Source organism: Heterocephalus glaber, unplaced genomic scaffold (assembly GCF_053883595.1).
Source record: "Heterocephalus glaber isolate CG9 unplaced genomic scaffold, H.glaber_assembly_v1.0 deba00001523, whole genome shotgun sequence".
NCBI classification, from domain to species: domain Eukaryota; kingdom Metazoa; phylum Chordata; class Mammalia; order Rodentia; family Bathyergidae; genus Heterocephalus; species Heterocephalus glaber.
Genome location: NW_028258327.1, coordinates 4972055 through 4994242, shown reverse-complemented (window position 1 = coordinate 4994242; position 22188 = coordinate 4972055). Strand labels below are relative to the sequence as shown.

Here is a 22188-nt window from a genome sequence, read left to right as displayed (position 1 = left end):
CTATGGATTTGGGTGGTTGAAGCTTGAGTAAGATTACTGGAGGATTTTTTTCAGCAGTTAAGTGGCCTAGGACTTTTGGTGGAGAAGTAATGGTATGTTAGACCTGGCTTAAAGTGACTTTCAGAAATTGTATCGTTTGACTGACAGTAGGTAGGTTCATAGCTTGAAATCAGCAAGGGGGCATAAAGTAAGAGGAGATAAAGTAAACACAGAAACAAAGATAATGCAAGTAAAACCACCAAATACCACAAATCAGCGTACATTGTCCTTTCCAGAGAGCTAATTGTTAAACTTTTACTGTTTGCTGAGGAGAAGCAAAAACATGGGTACTACAATATTCTAACAATGATAACAATATTCAGGAAATGACTAGAAGACAGGAATCACATAGCGAAGTCAGGATCTGAAGTGGAAAAAAATGAAGAGTATACTAATGTTACTTCCCTTCCTTGATATATATGGAATGAAATGTATTTTTTATTAATGTGTTAAAGTTGCATTTGAAGTTAAATAGAGTTTAAAATTATTTATATTGAGCATTGGTGTCACTATATGCTTTACTTTAAAGCTAGGCCAGTGATGTATCTTTTCTTTTTGATATAAGCCATAAACAAAATCTGAAAGAGAGAAGCAAATGTCTAGTTATTATTTTAAATATTCATGAATATATAGACTATCTCCACTGAAAGATATTAGCATTTATATGGCCTAGCCTATTGATTCTGCAGTTGAGCAAATTGAGTTCTAGAAAGATGAAATTACTCATCAAAGATTACTTAGATTGACAGCACCAGAATTGAAGCTAATACCCTTGTCTTCCAAACTCCAGCACAAGTGTATAATTCTATTGTATGCATTCCTTTATTTTCTAATTTATTCTATAAATATCTACTGATATCCACCATAAACCAGGCACTGTTCCAGGCACAAAGGCTAATTATCTCCAAAATTCTCTGCCCAATGGAGGGTAATCATCCACTTGTGGGGATAGAAACTAAAAAGATAAGTAAGTACAAAGGGAAAGCAGACAGGGAGGTAGTCCTTATGCAGATAGGAAGGGGACCATAGGGAAGGTGGGAGAAGGAGGAGGGGAGAAGGGCAAGTAAAAAGGATTAAAATTCAGTATGTATTCTTAACAACTCCGCATGATAAATAGATTCATGATGTATCACAAACATCCTATTGTCAAAAAGCTGATATAAATAAGAGTAACCAAAACAATCACATAAAAAGAGGAAAGCAGAATATACCATAGTCAATAAATATTGCAGATAAAAATAAAGCAGGAGGAAGATATGCATATTCAGTAAACAAAAAGGTTGCAATTATAAATAGGGCAAATATTGGAAGTCTTGAAAATGTGACGTATGAGCAAAGATTGGAAGTGAACGAATAATGTATAGAGAGCAGATGGAGAATTATATTCCAACTAGAGTAAAAAGCACATCAAAGCCCCTAGGCTACAGAATGTATGATTTTCTAATTGAAATGTAACCCAAATTAATAGTTCATAAATCATTGATGTGCTTCCTTTATACATGTCAGATTCTTGACTATTGTGATTCAGCTAGTAGATGCGGATGTGACTAGAATGGTTCATCTCGCCTCCCTATGTACTACCTGAAACTATTTATTTACAATTATAGTGAAAGAACATTCACATTTTGTGTATATTTTGGTATAATTATGAATATATTTTGTATGTGTATGTTAAATTTAAAATAGTATGATGAGCTCTGCATCAACTCTCAAAAGAACATTTGAAACCCTAGTGAAGAAGGTGAAGATGATGCTTGTAAAAGTTTTTAAAACTGTAAAAATTTAAAAATTAAGATGCAAGTGTGGAGGGTTATTTTTTAAATTTTTGCCTGTTTTTTGTTTTTGTTTTTACACTACTCTTCATAGTTCTTAGCATCAGTTACAGAGAGGAGTAAGATAACTAGCAAAACTGTGACCGATTACTAATGGGATGGGCATGACTTACTCTGACCTTTGCTGGACAGTGGTCATGCTTTGTGTTGGGCTCAATTCTGCATGTGAAGTGCCTCACATGGTATTTCTTGCCAAGATGGGACATCTATTAGAACAAAAGAACAAGTGAGTAAATGAATATGCAAGCAAAGTACTAAAGAGAATGAGAAGAAATACAAACAACAGCTTTGTGCCTTTGAGGCTCCTCACTGGGAAAGTCCTGACATTACAGGGCGTGCCAAGGTGTGTGAAGATCCTCACTCAGCAAGGGCTCAGGCTGCTTTCCTTGTCTTTCCTTTGAGGGTGATTGGGTTACATTATAAAAAAATGAAAGAGGTGTATTTTTCATATTCCTAAAAGATTTTAAGTTATCCTAAGTTCAAATCATACACATAAGCACTCAGTAGGTATATGCTATAGTCCTGGCATCTAAAGTTACGATCTTTCTGTGTTGATTAATTGCATAAAACTTGCAATGAGAATGAATACTTTAACCATGCTTATTTCTTGTCAAAAAGACTTCAGATAGATTTTTTCATTAATCCTTCATAACATTTTTATGCTAATATTAAGGAAGCTTTTTATTGAATAGGAATGAGGAATTGTGGCTGGTCAATTGTCCTGCATAGATCCAGTGTGGTCAGGTTTCCTACTTTTAGCTCATTCTGGCTACATGACAGTAAAATATATTGTCAATTATAATATTTATTAATAAGAAAAGATAACATTTGATCAGGAAGATCAATGGCTCATTGATCTTCAAAGATCAAGGTTCATTTAAAGAATGGAATAACCAGAGGACTAGAGAGACTGAATGATTCAGAAAAAAGTGTCAGACATTGTTTCTATTACCTAAAAAAATTCTTTAGTTGTACCAAATGGTTTTAAATTTTCTGCCTACCATACTATGCTCAGGCATACTGCTCTCTTTTCTTCTTATGTTAACTTGCAGTAGCATGGAGAAGAGCAATTCTTTCTGTTTCCATTGTCCTTCCCTTCAAATATCCTGTTTTCAGAGATTGCAGATGCTCTGAGATAAAACTGCCAGAATTATTCCAAGGACTGACAGCTTTGCTAACCACCAAAAACTTTTCAGATCACTGCACCAGAGTCAGAATCACCTCTGATATCAACCACATATGGCTTCTGTCCTGTTTTCCTGAATTAACTCTAATTTCTTAGTGACCGAGGTCAGATGAGCCCAGATAGGGCTCAGCTGTTCTTACCTGGCACATATGTTCCAGTATTTGGGTAATTTATTTACTGTAATAAAAAATTAAAATCCAAATCTCAGCCAGATTCTCCTTTACCAAGAGAGAGCTCACTAGAGGTTTTTTCTTTCTTTCTTTTTTTTTTTTTGGTACCGGGGATTGAACTCGGGTCATTGCTCTTGCACAGCAGGTGGCAAAACCACTGAGCTAAATTCCTGGTCCCTAAAGGTTTTTTCTTTAACCACATATTAGGAATTATTGTGTGTGACTTTTTCATAACAAAAAAATATTAAATTATTTACAGCCAAATAGTTAATATAGGCCATGTGAAATTATTACAGAGGAATAATTTGAGAAAGTGCCAAGTACCTCGAATTTACATTTGTAATTATGAAAAAATGTCAGTAATTATTTTCTTTAATCTTAGTAATTTTGCCATATTAATTTATATACCTAAATTGAACTAATTCTTCCAGATTTATGATATAGGAGATGACATCAAAAGAAATGGAATTTGTTCTTTAAAAAAAAATCTGTTAGTGTTTAATATCTTCCTATCTTTTTAATATAACTAAGCTGAAGTAAGCATTAATATTATTACTTACAATAAAACAGAAAATTAGTACTTAATTTCTTCTGTATTGTTGATGCTTTGTAGTTATGCTATGCAAAACAAAATTACTGTTACATGTTTCCCATTTCATTCATGATAAAAACTATACCCTGGTACATATGTAAGAAGCTAATACTAAATTCTTACTATTAAACATTCATAGTGATATTTTCTTATCAGTTTTAGGTGGTCTGGAAGGCTTATAAAAGTAGACGAGTGCAAGATAATTTCTAGATTTTAATTTGTATTTGACACCAGAAAAATAAACAGTGATGAAAATTTCATTTGTGTATCTAAACCTAAGATATTCATTAAGCTAAAGATATTCTTTAACATGAAGATGTATAGGTAAAATGCATTGCTCTCAGCAAGAAAAAAGAAGGCATATCTATGCAAGTGAGATGAGAAATTCTTACTTTTTAAATCTTCTTTTCATAACATTTTGGAAGGGATAGAAATATATTTTCGAAGCACTATTCTTACATTAATATCTTAGTTTGAAAACTGTATCTCAAGAAAAACAAGCCTAAAATGCCTTATTTATTTGAGATTTGCAAAATGTCAAACATTTTTTAGGTTGCAAGCTTTATTTAGAGCTCTAGCAGAAACTAACCTTTCTTTATGTTTTAAATTAGATGAACATGTATTAAATTTTAAATATTTGCATTGTATGATATTTTTAAAGGATAAAATATTGTAGCAACTGTGAATTTTAAAAAAGTGTTGTATTTCCCAGTCTTTTAATTTTTATTGTCACAAGAATCTCTTCTTTTATCTTTTCATTGATCTCTCAGAGTCTATGAAAACTGCTTTTATGAGCAGTGTCTTATGAGGTACTTTTATTGGTTTTGTGCTGACATAGCAAAAAACAAATCAGCTCACAATCCTCTGCATTTTGATAAAATAAACTCTGCTAACATTGACACCCCAAATACATCCAAAGTAACAAAGAACTGTCATTATGTTAGATTTATTTAAGAAAAGACGGAATCAAGTAGAAAGTTTTTCTAGTATTCACATTGGTAAATATGAAAAGTTGAATGAGAAAATAAGATAATTTTATATACAAAAGTTTAAAAATGTTTTTCTCTTGTTCTGCTTTGTTTTTGTAGGGATTTCATACACTGTCTCTGAGACATGATTTAAATTTATTTGCTTGGTTTCATCTATCTAAATTACTTCACACAATATAACTGTAAGGATAATCTTTAGGAATGTTTTTCATTTTTGCCAAAGAAGTTATTATTTTTTATGTAATTAAAGTTATTCTATTAAAATTATATCATATATTTCATCTACCTTCATGTACAATTATTTTTTCTTAGCAAATAACCTTTATTGTCTCATCTCTGAAGAAAAAGAATGAAACAGAATAACATGTACTTTATGTCTACTCACTAATTCAATATAATTTTTACTTATCTACACTTGATTTCAGCAGTTTCTCTACCCTACTATTTGTCATAACCTCAACTCTTTCCTTACAGAAAAATTTTCATGATGTGCTTAACTGATTATTTGTTTTGCAGTTTTAATTTTTTTTAAGTAATATATTTTTCAGGAAAATTGTTTCTAATGAATTTCGGAGCGGTAATTGTCAGGCCGGGCGCCATGTAAGTGCCGGAATATTTCGTGATATTTTTCTCCGTCCTCATTTCTCCACAGAGCTGTGGTTGTAGAACCTTCAAAGGCTTTGGACATTTTGGTTCAGCCACTTAGTTCTGAACCATAGTCATAAATAAACTCAACAAAATGTTTTGCAGGTGATTTTTCAATAGGCCCATAGTCTTCCACTTAGAATCTTTAGTTCATATTGCAGCACGATGTGCCCACTGTACTAGGTCAATTTGCATAAAAATTTCACACTCAACAAATATTTGATTATTAATTTCAGTTTTTAATTACCTTCTCCCTGATCTTAAGTGCCTTTTTATTTCTGATTTGTAAATTTGGGCAGCTTGCCTCTATTTTTCTTTATTCTTCATAATGTTATAATTTATTTCAGTTGAAAAATATTCAGCCATGTTTTTCTTGGCTAACATAATAGATCTTACAGTGTGAATGAATATAAATTCATGTATGTTTAAAATAAATGTTTTGAAATTACAGCTCATGTCAATTGAGTATGTTAAATCCTCATTCATTCTACTTGAAATTCACATTATTAGGAAATTTTCATAATTTTTATAACTTTATTAAGGTATAATTGATAAATAAAAATTGTATTACTATATAGAGTGCAACAAGATATTTTGATGTATGTGTACATTGTAAAATGATTATCATAATCAATATAATTCACATACCCATAATTTTACATGTTTTTATTTCAACAGTGAATACTTTTCAGATCATTTCTTAGCAAATTTCACCTATAACTAACTGTGGTTACCATGATATATGACATATATCGGGAACAGAAAGACAAATGCTATATGATCTCACTTGTATGTAGAATCAAAAAAGGCAAAACTAATTGAAGCAGAGATCAGAACACTGGATACCAGGGGTGAATGGAGGTGCGGGAAACAGCAAGATGTTGGTCGAAGGAACTTTGTGGTATTGATTGTACTTTCCTTCTCTGACATTTTAAATCCTTCTTTCCTTTTGAAATATCTTCAGTTGGATTTAAACTTGCTCAAATCTCTTCAGTCTTTCAAAATTTTACTTAAACCAAAACATTCTTCTCTCTTTGGAGTCCTACATTTTTATTTTTTATTTTGCATTTACTGACTCCAGTATACTTTGTGCAAATCCTTCCTTATTGCACTTCAGTGTGACTTCTAAATGCTTCATTGTCTTCAATTAAATCTTAGTAAACAAGGAATCTTGAATTGCCAGACTGAAAGGAAATTACTCATTTCTTATTGTTTGTAATTTTTTTTTAAAGGAAAATCACTAAGGGCAATCAATACCTCACTCAACATTCTGGCTTGATTTTTGCAGTACTACAATTCCCAGAGTTTCTTACTTTATCTCTTTTAATTCTTTTTATGCCTGACAGATTGACTTTTATGCCAGCCACAAAATTCAAAATTTCACAAGCTTTGATCATAAGATTTGCTTCCTCTTTACTCCATTTTTCAACCTCTACTACTTTGTCACCTATATCCAAGAGGACTGAAAATAGCTACATTTTTAGCATTGACCTCTCCACTCAACTTCAGACTTACGTATATAACTTCACATTATAGATCCTTTTATATGTTTCTCAGACACTTACAATTTATTAGGTATGATCATTTTACCTTCAAATTTACCCATCTTTTAGATCTCTCTCTCTCCCTCTCCCTCTCTCTCTCTCTCTCTCTGATCAGCTTTAAAATAGAAACCACAGACTAACTTAATCCAAACATCTTCTTTACTTCATACATTCCAAATGATGGAGAACTATAACACATGTGTATTCATATCTTGAATTTTTAGATGTCTCCCATGTATAACACTATGTTCTGGGTCCTCATTCCAACACTGATTCTGTCTATGTGTGGTTATAAATGGCCTTACTATATCTACCTTTGCTACAGATGATCCTTTTCCACACAGCGGTCTTAGCCATCTTTTCAAAGTCACCACCCATGCCTAATCTGTTTCATATCAACTTTGGCTTCTCACTGTTCCAATAATGAAGGGGAATATCTGTTATGTTCTTGCATACTAATTATTCATGATATCTGGAACCTAGGTGGTGTGCAGAATTATGCCTACACAAGTACCTGATGGTACTGTAATCTATTTTGAAAAAATAAAAATTATGGAATACTTTACTGCAACATAGACAGTAGAATGTTAACATATAATGTCTTATTTGATCTTCACAATAATTGTGTTTGGCAAGTATATTTGATGTCTATGTAAAATAAAATTTTGAGGGATGAAGTGCCTTTCATAAGAGCATGTATTAAACTGATAAGAATTGCAGAAGTAGTGATCATTGCTTCTGGTCAACCCTACTCTCTTCTGAATTTATGTTTACTAAAGTGAAAATAATCAATTACTTATGAGTTGTCAGTGGTATAAAGAAAAAAGTGCCCTTCACTGGTCCAACAAGTCTAAGATCTTGTCTCAAGTACTTTTAATCATAAGTATTCTTCTTTTAAATGTAAGACTTTCAGGAAAATTCAAAGCGTATAGATTGTTGTTTCTAAACCTGTAATTCACTATACCCCCTTCATTACTGAAAATGATAAAAAGAAACATAATTGTCAAAGTTGCTAAATATTACTTTTCTTTTTTATTTTCTGTGGAAATAAATAAAGTTGAATGACATAATAGGTTTGAACTTCAGAAATTCTTTGATCATTACGAAATTCATAGGGAGGGTCAACATGCATCATGATAAAACAAAAACTGTGTCCATTTTACTTCATATAAAACCTGCAATCTGCAGGTGAGTTCAAATTTTGGGTTATTTTGTATTTAGTGTTCACTTGATCCAAAATATTAGTAGAAAAACTTCTCCTAAGAAAGAAAATGACCTGTTCTGGCTCTCCTTATTCTGTGACTGATTGATACAGACAAATGAGACTGCAAATACTCATTATTAGTTTTAATGATCTCAATGAGAATTTCATAATAAAATGAAACATCCTTTGCATTTCCATTTTGTATTCTACAGATTAACAATTTGATCATATTTTCTCAAACTTGGAATCATATCAATATGATACTAGGTGCTTTAGGTGCTGTCTTTCAAATGCTGCATTATTTACCTCTTCATGTGTTTTAGTGTTCCAGTGTATTTCAAAGGTTTGTATTTCTACTCTCTCTTAGTATAATGCTATTCTTGTCTTTATAATGCATTTGTTGTACTTTAGTTTTTTCTAATAAACTATCAGTGTTGTGCTCCCATTTTATCATTGAAGCAGTGCCAGAAGTTTTCTGAGTAATGCTGTGCACCTGCCTTTCAGTGGAAATGGTACTAATATGACATTTGTGACTTTACACATATAGAAGTGAAAGCACATTTAAGCTATAAAGAGAATTTTGTTCTATTTATTTGAATATAGTTTTAATTTTTTATGATAGAGTTAGCTTGTGTTTATAGCTTCAGTATTATTTTTGTATTTGTATCAGTATTATTAAGGGTAAGAGTTTCACAGATGAGCTTTCAATAAGCAGATACTAACCTTTTTCATTTTTATGCTCTATCAGTTCTTCTGAACAAAACTCATTTCTTTTTTTAATAATGAAGTTCTGGTAAAACCATACTGAGGATTTTCAGTTGGTTATAAATCTACAATATTGTTGGACCAGTAATTCTTAATAAGTATTCCTGAATAATAAATTTCTGATTGTCTTTAGGCAAGCTAAAAAAGGTTTAATGCTGACCAGATTGTGTTTCCATGAAAATATAGTAATCCTTATTTATAACTTTATTTGTATCAAATTTTCCTCTCTTCTATCTATACTTTTGTGTATCTTTGTGAATTAATGTGATGTCTGTGTTACAGTTAACCAAATTGGTCAAAACCAAAAATTCTTGCAGCATCAATCTCTGTCCAGTGTCTGGCTTGTGTTAACTTGATGTCATAGTTATGTTAAAAACATGAAATAGTAAACATAAAATGCTCATGAAAGGTATAAGCATGAAAGACTCTCATTATTAATCTTCATTTTTTCATAATTTAATTTTAAAAAAATGCTTTCTTATATTTGGAAATATAATGAAGGATTACAATAAATTTTAAAAGATGTATTGCTACGAGAAACATTCCATAAATGTTTTTAACTTATTTTTATTGATAGTAATATAATTATAGAGTGGTATGAGTAAATTAAATGTAATTAATTTTGTTTAATATTGTAGAATCACATGAAAATTGAGAAATATCATGATTATCATTTAAATTTATTTTTATTTTCTCCTAGAAATCAAAAATCTCCACATATGACAAAATGTGGGCCTTTATGAGTAGCAGGAGACAGTCTGTGCTGGTGAAGAGTAATGAAGAAGGAATCCAGAGAGTCCTCACCTCTGATTATGCTTTCCTAATGGAGTCAACAACCATCGAGTTTGTTACCCAGCGGAACTGTAACCTGACGCAGATTGGGGGCCTTATAGACTCCAAAGGTTATGGTGTTGGCACTCCCATGGGTAGGTCACATGCGGGCCACTGGCTCTTTGTCATTAATCTTAGTTGTTATGAGAAGGGACGGAAGCAGGGCTTCCACATGTGTCACAAAGACTTTTGTTTTACCAAATACATCTTTACAATTTTCTTTTTTATTTTTATAATGTAAAAGTATGTTAACAATTTGGACCTATGTCACTAAATGGATAATTTTTTTAAAAAAAACTAATTTCAACTAAATAACCAATAAAAAGTTTGTTGTATCAATGTTGATATACCACCTTCCCTAAAGAACATTTGCTTCTCAATCCCATATTTTAAAATGTTTTGTGAATGGAATGAAGGTTTGGAACAATTTTTTTTCAGATATGAGACTTTTGACTACTATTTAACTTAGCCAATAACTAAAAGAATAATCAACACAAGCTTCCTATGAATATTATTTAAATTGTTTTACTTAAAGGAAGGTACAAATAGACTATATGCCAGTGCCATGTCTTGAGTATTTGGCACCCACGGTTAATTGTCTTTAACATTTCCCCTTTTACACATGACAAAGTTATTTTTAGTTACAGCAATAAAGTAAAAATAAAAGAATCCTAATTGTCAACCTGGATGTGGTAGCACATACCATAGTCCTAGCTGTGCTAAAGGCTATTGCGCAGATATATAATACTATAGTACATGCAATATAAAGATATAAAAGATATAAAATACTTCCTGTTAGGGTTAGATATGGAGAAAGAGCCCACAGGTCAAGAAATGAGGTTGACTTTTAGAAGTGAAAGAGAAGGAAACAAATTCTTTCCTAGGGCGCATAACATATAGCACTTCAGCACTTCAATTTTAGAACTATTGCCTTCTGCAAGTGTGAGATAGTGAATTGAGTACTGACTGGCATGGTGGTGCATGCCTGTAATCCCAGCATTCCAGAGGCTGAGGCAGGAAGATCTCTGAATTCAAGGCCAGCCTGAACTGTATAGCAAGATGCTGTCTAAAAAAGAAGGGGGGCGGTGGATTGGGTATTGTTTTAATTCAAGAAGTTTATGGTAATTTGTTGCAGCAGCAATAGGAACTTGATCATACAAAAGAAAAAATAAAAGTTAAAATATTTTAATTGCATCAGTATTTTTTGAGAGGATTAAAATGCATACTTATTGGCTTATTCTAGTAACACTGCATTTAGTAACAGTGTAATTTTTTTAATGCCTACAAAATTTTAATGACTTGACCAAATGATTTTAGGTGTTCTTATTTAATAGGTAGTTGAGTCATATTGGTCAATATATCTTCAATCACAATTTTATGAATTTTAATTTTATAAAGTTTCTTTCAAATGAACCAACAGATAAGCAGTATTAAAAAGCTGGACATAGTTTCATAAAATTCTCATTTCACATTGAATTCCAGAATTTGCAGTACTATCCACATCTTCAATCCTTTAGGGTTAGTTCAGGAACTTTCAAATGACTGAGAAGTCTGCAATTTTCGACTATATTACTTCACAAAAAATATTTACCATTAAATCCTATTATATTTGGTTAAATCATCTAAAATGGTTCAAAGTAACTTGAAATGGCTTTAAGAAAATTTCAAGACATTCATTCTCATAATATTACATATCCCTGGATATATACAGTACATTAAAAATGAATGCACAGTCACTGTAGAATTAAAAAAATAACCTTAAATTCTTCTCCCCACATATACAAATATAATTGGGCTCACATATTTTGGGAGATCAATTGCATTATGGAAATTCTCTAATTTAATGTTCAAGTAGAATACAAACCTGATAAAGGAATAATAAATAAATATATGCTAGTTTGAAGTATCATAATAAGCTAACAATAATTGTTTGCAACTTTAGAACTCTGAAACACATTTTGCAAAACTATTTTAACATTTTTAGATTGTCAATGCATGGTGATAATTACTGCTATTATTGTTTTCAGATTTTCCATAGAAAATACATCCCCTTTAGTGCTTGCAGCAAAGACCTCCCAATGTCTTGTCTCTACTATGTATACATTCAAAATTTTACCATTAGATTTAATTGTACAACAATATTAATATTTCCACATTAATATTGATGTGAAAACATAAAAATGATTGCGTTTTCAGAATGATAGGTTGAGAAACATATTTTTTTAAATGTATTAAATTGTTATATTCTCAGTAAGGTTTGGGTTTATTGCCCTAGCTGTGCGTAGACAAAAACCGTGGCATTCTCCATAGTTAGGTCAAAAATGATCCTTTCACTCAGTAAGAATTACACTGAATGAACCCAGAAACTTCAAGTTGCTGCACTCTTTATTTAGCATTTGTGATGCACAAATTATTTAATAACATATACTTAAGAGAAAAGATTAGGAATCTGCTCTTATATCACTGTGTAGTGTTTGGCACAATGATATTCTGCATTTAGCCCTGTCACATACTATACTTTTGGAGATGTCACTTGAAATCCATGGAATTTAGGTTCCTTTTTTGTTGTTTTGTTTCGGTTTTTGTTTTTTGTTGTTGTTTGCTTAAGAGACTAGATCTGAGCATGCCCAACAAACTAGCCCTAAATGAATCATGGGCTCAAGCTGTCCTCCTCCTTAGCTACCTGAGTAGCTGGAACCAGAGGCCTGTGCCATTATACATAGCTAGATTCTTTTAACTGGTAAAATAATATGGTTATATCACCAGACAATCCTTTAAAAACTAAATTTTGAATAGTTTATAGAATAATGACCTTTGCAACTTCCTAGATTTTGTTATAAGTTGGGCAAAAAATTAAGTGAAGAAATATGGTTAGGCACACTCTTAAAGCAGCTTTGAGGGGGTGAAAGTAGCCATTTTCTAGGCTCACTACCCTGAGTTTCATTTGAGGTGAGCTCCAACAAACATTGTTCTGTGTTGTTTTTGAAAGGGGTGAAATTCTTGTAAATCTTTGCCATTTCCTGTTACTTTGCTTTATCTGGAATAGAGGAGAGATTTTTGTCTGTCTGTTTTCATTTTTATTGTAGTTATAAGCAGTATGTACTGTGTGGACCCTCAATTATTTGTTGAACAAATAAATTCTACATCTGGAAATATGGTACTGAATCATAAAGAAAGTAAATGATTTTTAAAGCTAATGACAAACTTTGCATATTTTATTATGAAATGTGATAACCTCTTTAAATAAACTTGAGTTATCCAGTTTATTTGAATTAATCAAGAATTCAAAAATGTAAAAATAAATTCAGTAAGGAGTGAATAAGATTCAGGAAATATGTAAGAGGACTATAGAGTATATCACAGATATTTTTCATTATTTAAGGTACATAATAGCACATATCAAAATTTCTCAAGTAAACAATTTTGACTTATGTGTAATATGAAGCCTTGAACTTGAGATTCTATTTGTTTTCCTTCTTGTTTTGTGAGTCTAATGTACCAATAACCAGACTCTATCATAATGTTTTGCTTTGAGGAAGTACTAAAATTAAATCAAAATAGTACATGATATAATCCTCAATAGTCCATTTGGATGTTTCAAATCTGAAAAACATTAAAAAGGAAAATAACAGTTGAATTATCCCTGAAGAAATACTCTATTGCAGTTTTAATCAAACAAAGAGCAATTTTTACTCCCTCTCTATCCCTGACATCATTAAAAACCACTAATGTATTTTACTTAAGATAATCTAAAGTAATGCAAAATATTGTTAGATACATGGACAAAAATTTTAAGGTAACTTTCTAAATTGGAGAAAACAAACTATAGCATTTATGATTTTTATTTCTTTTAATTTTAAGCTCAACTTTTAGAAAAGATAAAAGAATAAAATAAATTATAACTATAAGCCTGAAGATGTATACTTTTTTTCCCCTTATATATTGAATTCTTGGCCAATCAACCCATGAGAAAGCTGAGTTATTATAAAATATATTCATTGATACTGACAAAGTCACTGGTTTGAAATATAGAAATTGATTTGGATTATTTCTAGGTGCAATCTAGTACATAGATTAGTATGGTGTGATATACAGTATATCAGTGTTTTCATTAAGATTTTTTTAAGTTAGGCAATAGTTGATGATAAATATCTTTTATAAGGACCTTCCTAGAATTTCAGTCTTGACTGTATATTAATAAAAATTCAAAAGATTAAAATATTATGGCATGGCAAATATGACCAAGTAGAGTATTTTATCACTTTGTTTTGTCACATAATATTAAATTTAAATGTATTAAAATATCTCCTAACTACTAAAAAAGATATTATATATAAATTTTTTATTTGTTTTGTTTTATGCCTAATTCTGAATGTATCAAATTGGAACACAATAATTCAAGTTCCAAAAAATGAATATTCAAATAATTAACTATCAAGCACAAAAATACATTTTTGTTTCTTTTATTCAAATAATTTGTATTTAATGTGACAATATTAAATTCTTGACTTTAATGAATTATATATTATTAATTCAAACAGTATAACATCAAAGTGGATTTTAAGTCTCAGGACATATTGTATGAATCTTATCTCTCTCATGTAACTTCATAAGAAAAGTATAATGCACAAAAAGGTTCACACTTCACTCTCTTAAATACTTCAGAGGAAAATGTTCAGGTAGTACTTTATGGTTTTTTATTTCATATTTCTGCTAGAAATATTGTTTCATGGATTATTCATATTTGTTTAGTGATTAACAAACACAATGAAATATAACTGCAATACTGGAATGAAATTCTTATTTCCTACAGACTTTCAACTAGCATCATTGTCTATATTTCCTAGGTAATTAGAATGTGACTTTTATGTGATCATTGCCAAGCACATAGAAATTATTAATACATTGTATTTACATAGTTTTAAAATTTTAACCATAAAAACAACAAAAAAGTAATAACAGAAAAAAGAATGTAATTAATGTGAAAAATGTTGTTTGAAGTTCATGCTGTTTTCTCATCAAGAATGAGTGAGATAAATAGGGACTCAGATTTGGGAAAATTTAGATAAATTCCAGAAATTCCCTGGAACTTTGAATTTTTGTCTTAAGCAGCTGTAATTCTAAACAAAAGGTCCATCTTTATTATTTTAAATGTGATCAAAGAAAGGAACACTTCTCTGCTTTGAGCACTGCTCTGATTTTAAGATACTGTGTTTATTATGACGGTATAAGTGGTTCAGTGAGGTGAATGAAACAGAAAATACCACAACTCGTTTGGAATAGGAAATCAGAAACAAATTTTAAAAATTATACAAGGGCTCCACTCTCCTATTCTTTTTTTAAAAAATGCAGGTATTACTAGCCTGTGAGGCCTCTCCCCGTGTGACTCATTCATCATGCCTAGGGGGACGCTGACTGCCCAAAGTGGGTTGTAACATCGCTCACGTGACTGAATGACTCACGTAGAAGCTGTTTAATTAGGGAAGCTACATTTGCACAAAAATACTTGAGTGGAGCAAGTAACTGTGATGAGAGGTATCAGAGATTTAGCTTAGTAGTTTTGCCACCTCCTGGGAAAGCTCAAGGATCCGAGTTCGATTCCCGGTACCAAAACAAAACAAAACAAAAAAAACCCCAACAATGATGCGAAGGTAAATGCTAAGTAAGCACGAGCTGGTTTAAATAAGTTTGGGGTGACATTAAGTTCCTTTCAGAGTTTTCCTGATGGTAGCAATGTTATTTTAACATGGCATTTACTGTAAGGCAGATTTCAGAAGTTGTAGATGCTTTTACTCATAGTATATTAACTGAAATTTCTATTTCAGTCAAAATGATAATTTTTAAATCTCTGAATGAGGTACAAGCAAAAAAGGAAATCACAGTAGTTTCATTAAGGAATATTTAAAATGTGTGAGCACTATAATCTTGCCTCCTAATTCACCATAGGTGATAATCTATTTATCTGAACAGAGTGTTTTTACTTAATGGAATTTTCCTCTGAATTGCCTATCTCCTGACTGCTAATACTAAAAGCCTTCTTTGTTTTTCCTTTTCGATAATTGAGTGTGTATTACACCTGGAGGACCAAGTAGATTCAGCAGCCTGTGAGCTGGAAGGAAAGCAGGAGTCAAAAGAATCTATTAGAGCCATTTGGTGTTATTTTGCTTTGCTTTATTTGATTTGGTAGAAATGCTATAAACTGACTGAAGTGTCTCTCATTGCTACTTCTAAACTTAGAAATGTTTCCTGCATTTGTTATTTCCTTCACAATGTTAATGACATATGTGATGTATGTGCAGCGGAGAAAGGGATTTAGAGAACTGAACTGTGCTCATTCTAGAAGAATTTTCTGTAATCTCTGTTATTCACATTTCACTTGTGGGATTCAATCAATAGTATTTTCTAAACAGTGTCTAATTATTTCACAATAAATAAAAATGATTTCTGTGATGAAAACTCAAATATGTTAGTCATATCCTAGTTATAGAATAAAATATAATTCATAAATGATGGATATAAAGAAGTAACTATATTTATAATACTGTTTTAGGTTAAATTTGAAGATAATTTTGCCACAGATGAAACTTATGTACATTTTAATATTATTATATTTATAAATTTAATTATAAATGCTAGAGAACATTGTCATCTAATAATTGAATTTAATGATACCTTTACAAGCTAGTGTTTTTGATTTTATATTAATACAAAACAGCAGTATTCTTTTTAAATAATTCTCCAGCAAGTTTTAACTCATCATAGTGTCTTTATTAATTCTCAACCTAAAGTAAAAAGTGTAATAATGGATTATATTGTGGAATTTTTATTGTGGAAATATTCCACTTTGAAATGTGAATAATGTGAAAGTCAAAAATTTCATTTCTATTATCTAATGCATAAGATCCACTATTACTTTATTTCCCATGATTCCATGAAATAAGAGATGTAGAACTGGCACCAGAGGAGGTATATTGGTTATTGGATGCAGATGTCAGTGTTTATTAGAACAGAAATTAGTATGAGAACCATGTTTTTCCTTGTTTTACTTGCCATCCTTTACTAGAATTCCCAATTCATCATATAATAAGTACTGTAATATTTATCATAATAGATGCATAAAATTGCCAGCCTTCAGTTTTTCAACTTTTTGGAAATGAATGAATACATTTGTCTTCATTAGTTTAACATAATGCACAGAATTAATGCAAATTATTCATCTTACTGCAGGTCAGCCCTTCCATTACAATGCATTCTATTTTTTCTTTGCATAAGCAGCACAATTTCAATATTACTGGAGTGATTTTGCAAAGATAAATTGAGATCTAATAATGTTCAGAAGCTGAATTACACAAAAAAGTCAAATTACACCTGTAGCAGCAGTGCATTCCCGGAATATTTGTTGCCTAGATTACATGTCACTGAAAACAAATGAGAGTTTCAGTAAGCTATGCTGGCTCCACCGATGATAACAGACTGCATGCTAGAATCTGTGAAGCACCTGGAGGGAATTTGATGAATTGAGGGCACCAATGTGAGCAGCCTTTATTAATATTGTAAATGATGACCAAATGATATCCAAGTATTGCAGAAATTGATAATTCTTATAAAAATAGTAGATTTTGTTAGATTTTATACACATGCCTTGCCTTTGCTGGCCTTCATGCAATAGGTATATTTATGGCACAGATATGTTCCTTCACAGATGCAGGTTACATGTGTTCAGATGGTTTAACCTCTGTGTCCTCATGCACTAGGTGAAGTTACTGAGCTGCTAGGAGACTCAGTGCCCTTGTCTGTGCATTCCTACAATCATATTTAAATAATAGGATTGTGCTAAGAGTTAAGTGTATTAGATTCATAGTATTTGTCAGAATATATGTAACATAAAAACATTTGATCATTTTACAATACATTTAGGCTTCACAACATCATGATGTACATGATAAATACACATAATTTTATATGCCAGCACTAAAAATCGAGACATAAAAAGATAAATAATTTCAAAGAATTGTCCTAAAGAAAAGTTCTCCAATAATTGAGAGGAAGAGTTGGTGGTATTTAAGATAATTATATTTTGAAAATTGCTAACAAAGTGGATGTGAAAATATTCTCACCAGAAAAAATAAGAAAGTGAGGAAATGACTGTCTTATCTGGCTAAACTATGGCCCAGGGATTTAGCCCAGTGGTTTTGCTGCCTGCTGTGCAAGCACAAGTACCCAAGTTCGATCCCCCGTACCAAAGAAAACCTTGTGGATTAACTGACTAAATTTAGTTGCTCCACAATTTATATTTTCCTCAAAATATCACGTATGACATGAGCACATGTATCTTATCTTTCAATTGAAAGGTAATAATAAATTGAAAAAGTAATGGATAGCCTACACTCTTTAAAAAATTATTCTCTCTTCCAAGTTTGGGGTTCTTGATTAGCAATTAATATGATGTTTTATTTAGAATGATCCTTGTTATGAAATTCATTCATTAAGATTTTGTGTTGGATATGAAATAAAAATATCACAGTAAGGAAAGAAAGAATTCCTGCCATATCCATTTCTATCATCATTTTACTCTACAAATGCTAGTGTCATAAGAAGGCAGATATATGATAAAACTATTTCTATATTCATACTTAGTGTCATTATCATAATTTGATACCTAGAAAAGAAATGTGGCGACAAATTTACCGCTCCAGTTGCTTTTACGTAATGTATTTGAAACATGTCAAACCAGAGAAAATAATGTGCTGTATCATTATGAGCCAATAATATTGAGCCCTGCATTTCCTTTTTACATAAGTTAGAAAATATTCAAAATATGAATAAAAGGCAAGTAAGGCACAAACTCTATAATTTAAATTCTTTATTGATTGATACCTTTTATGTTTCTCATATAAGCATCTCTCTTTGTAATCTTAGATAATAATTTTCTCCTGAGAATCACACAAAGATTACATCAAGTAGAATGCATTTTATTGCTTTTATAGAGAAGGTATAAAGACATATTGTTAGATCTGCTACAGTAGAGAAAGCACAACTTCTATCCAAATTAAGCCAGTTATCGATTTTGCATATAGGTATTTAACTTTGATATTTACAATTTTAATATCCTCAGTGGCCAATGCATTTGATATTTTCTCTATATTTCTTTCTGAAATAAAACAGTCTCTACCTCATTTATTAATGAGCTTCTATTGTTTTCCTTCCATACCTTTCCCCATTTTGTTCCCCTTTCTATTTAAATATTTTCTTCCTACTTCCTAATATCTGTCATCCACTTTGGTTCTTATTTACCATATGGGTTTCTCAAAAAAGAGAAACAATGTGATATTTAAACATGCATATTCTATTTATTTCACTTAAAAATATGGTCTCAAGGTGCATCCATTTAACTAAAAATGTCTCAGGGCTATCATTCTGTAATTTGAAAGAATCATATCAGACACTGTATTTTCACTACCCTGAAAATCCTCTATGCTTTCTGTGTCCATCCCTTCCTCCTTTTATTTTATTTTATTTTTTTAAAATTCTTTTATTGATACATTTTAGCTATACAACACATTTACATTTCTCTTTGGGAACTTGTACCATTACATGATTCATCTTGGTTCTTATTTTTTCCCCATTCCTAGCCTTCCCTTCACCCTCTCCACCCTTCCCTATTTACAAAGACTTTGTTTCCATTTTTTCCATTTCTCATAATTCTCCCCCTTTTGAAATCCTTAGCAACTACTGATAACTTTGCTAGCTCTATCATTTTGCATTTTCCAGAATTCCATATAGTTGTAGTCAGACAGTTTGTAGTCTCTTCATATTGGCCTCTCTATTGTACATTTAAGTTTGTTTCATGTGTTTCCATGACTTGAGAACTTTTATTAAGCTCTTTTATTATTTTATTTATTTTTATTAAAGCAGTGAATAATATTGCATTGTCTGGATATTCCAGTTTATTTTCCCACTCACTCACTGAAGGATATCTTAGTTACTTCCACATTTTGGTAATGGTGTGAGGTTTTTCTTTTAGGTATGAGTATTAAACTTATTAAATACAAAGTTTATTTTATATGGTATAAATGTGGATAGTTTTGTAAAGATCTGTCAAGCTGCCTTACAAGTGTCTGTATCATTGTGCATTTCTACCAGCAATGAGTAGGAATGATGTTTCTCCACATCCTAAGTAGTATTTGGTGGTGGTAGTGTTTTGAATACTGGTTACTCTAATAGATGTGAAATGGCATTTCATTGTTGTTTTAATGTGCATTTTTTAAACGACATGTTATGTAGGTCATCTTAGCATATGATTTCTTAACATTTGTATATCCTTTTTGTCATGAAAATTATTAGTATGTTTGATTCATTTTTTGAGTCAGAGTTTTTTCACTGAAAACTCCAGGAGTTCTCAGAACCCACTGTGACTCAAGGCTATGGTTGAGTACTATGTACTTAGAATCTAGCACCTGTGCTGAGTAATATTTGTTTTTACAATTAATATTCAGGCAGTGGGAATGCATGTGGCCTTTGTCTTTAGGAAACTTATTCTATTGTCTGATAAGGGGAAAAGACATGAAAAAATTAGAATATGATGTACTAAGTGCTGTATTAGAATATGTACAATGTTCTATGGTACAAAACAATAGAAATCATACATGGCAAGTGGGAAAATTTGTGTAAAAATAGGGAGAGATGAAAAGAAGAAATTTACCCAGATGAGGGAAAGTTCATCCCAAAAATCAAGTGTGAAAAGAAGTTACACCATGCAGAAGGGAAGTACACGCTTGTGTTACTGTAACGTGAGAAGTAGGAAGAAGATACACTCAGGAAAAAAAGGCTGAGGTTGGTTGTAGGAAGGATTGTTTAATATGTTAGGAAATGGTATATTCTCCTATAGCTCTAGAGAACCAAGGCAAATTTTTAATCAAAACATAACATTATAATTCACAACTGAAAATAAGTTACTAGAGTGCAAAATGGCTAACATTTTCTGCCACTTACCATCCTGTGATTAAAGTGTTATGAAGTGAAAAAATGACTTTAAAAGTAAAATTAGTTTTCTTTTATTTTTATCATTCTTGCTCATGAATTCCTTATAATCCTATTAAATTAAGGATATTTAATGCTTTATTCCCAGTACATGGAGTGTTGAGAATACCTTTATACTAATTTATCCATTACATAAGGAAGTAGAAGTGGGTCCATGAAGTGTTCAGTTGCTATGTATAATAAATATTTTATTTCAAAGAAATGTATTGAAGTTATCATATATATTTATTACGTATAGATTAGAGAAAGATTTAATATAGTTTGGGTTCATCACTTGTGGCCTTCATATTGCTAAATAAAAATCTCAGAATCACTTAAAGCAAATTGTTAAGCAATGACTATAACTTTATGGATGCATTCATTCAATAAATATTGTGTACTAGGAATTATACTAATAAAACGGGTACAACCCCTGTCCTCCATGCATTTATAGCCTATTGAAATAATAAGTATTAAATAATCCTAGAAATTATTTTTATTTTACACATTGAGTCACACTGTAATGAGAGAAAGAGAAAAGTTGATTGAATAGGACATCAAAATTGGAATATAGTGATTAAAGATTTAACCTGAAATTTAAATATAACATTTATCTTAGTGCTATGTGAAAAAAGAATCCTATATTCTGAGAGATCACAAAACTCTGTAACACTGAGAAACAGCCTAGTCTTAAGGCCACATTTAAAGGGTTCAAGGGGTATACGTTTAGAAGACACTTACCAGACTAAAGTGTTTCAAAAAGAGGAGTATTTATGGCATTATTACAGTTCTTTGAGAGAAGTTCCTGGAATGCTGCATGTTTAGAGATTCTGATGTAATTACATAACCAAAAGAAACATAAGTTAGTGTATTTCACAGAATGAAAAATAATATCTTGAGAAATGGCAATCCGATTAAATTTAATATGTAGTGCATTTTACAAAAATAAAGGTTACCTAATTCTAAGTAGAACAGTACATGAAACAGTAACTTGATGGTAGTGGCATAATGTGTAAACTCTGAGGCAGGGAGAAAGACACATAGACAGGAACAGGCAGAAAAATCTAACAAGGAATAACAGATTTCTGACCAAACAGTGGTAACTATTATAATCTAAGGTAGTGGGTTACAAGAAATAGTAGCTATTTTTATAAAGCAGTAAAAATTGGAGTAAAAGAAAAGAATTATTGGAAAAATTACTAGATAAGTGGAAAAATTTTTTCCCTGAAAATAAATATAAACATTATAAATGTTTTTTTTTTCTCTTCTTTCTTTTTCTTTCTGTATTTTTTGCTTGTATATAATGTGAATCTTCAAGTGATAAATTTATTATGCAGCACTACTCGGTCAAGAAACTTTAACCAAGAAATCT

At 31.1% G+C, this 22188-nt stretch overlaps 1 protein-coding gene across 6 annotated transcripts in view; it reads left to right on the top strand.

Annotated features, from left to right (window-relative positions):
- Grik2 (glutamate ionotropic receptor kainate type subunit 2) overlaps positions 1-22188 on the top strand; it is a 643650-nt gene that overhangs the window by 606562 nt on the left and 14900 nt on the right. For all 6 annotated transcript variants that reach the window (XM_087187928.1, XM_087187927.1, XM_087187929.1 and 3 more), the window contains exon 15: positions 9667-9892. In XM_087187928.1, the coding sequence (XP_087044054.1) occupies positions 9667-9892 (226 nt within the window). The remainder of the gene's footprint in view (positions 1-9666; positions 9893-22188) is intronic.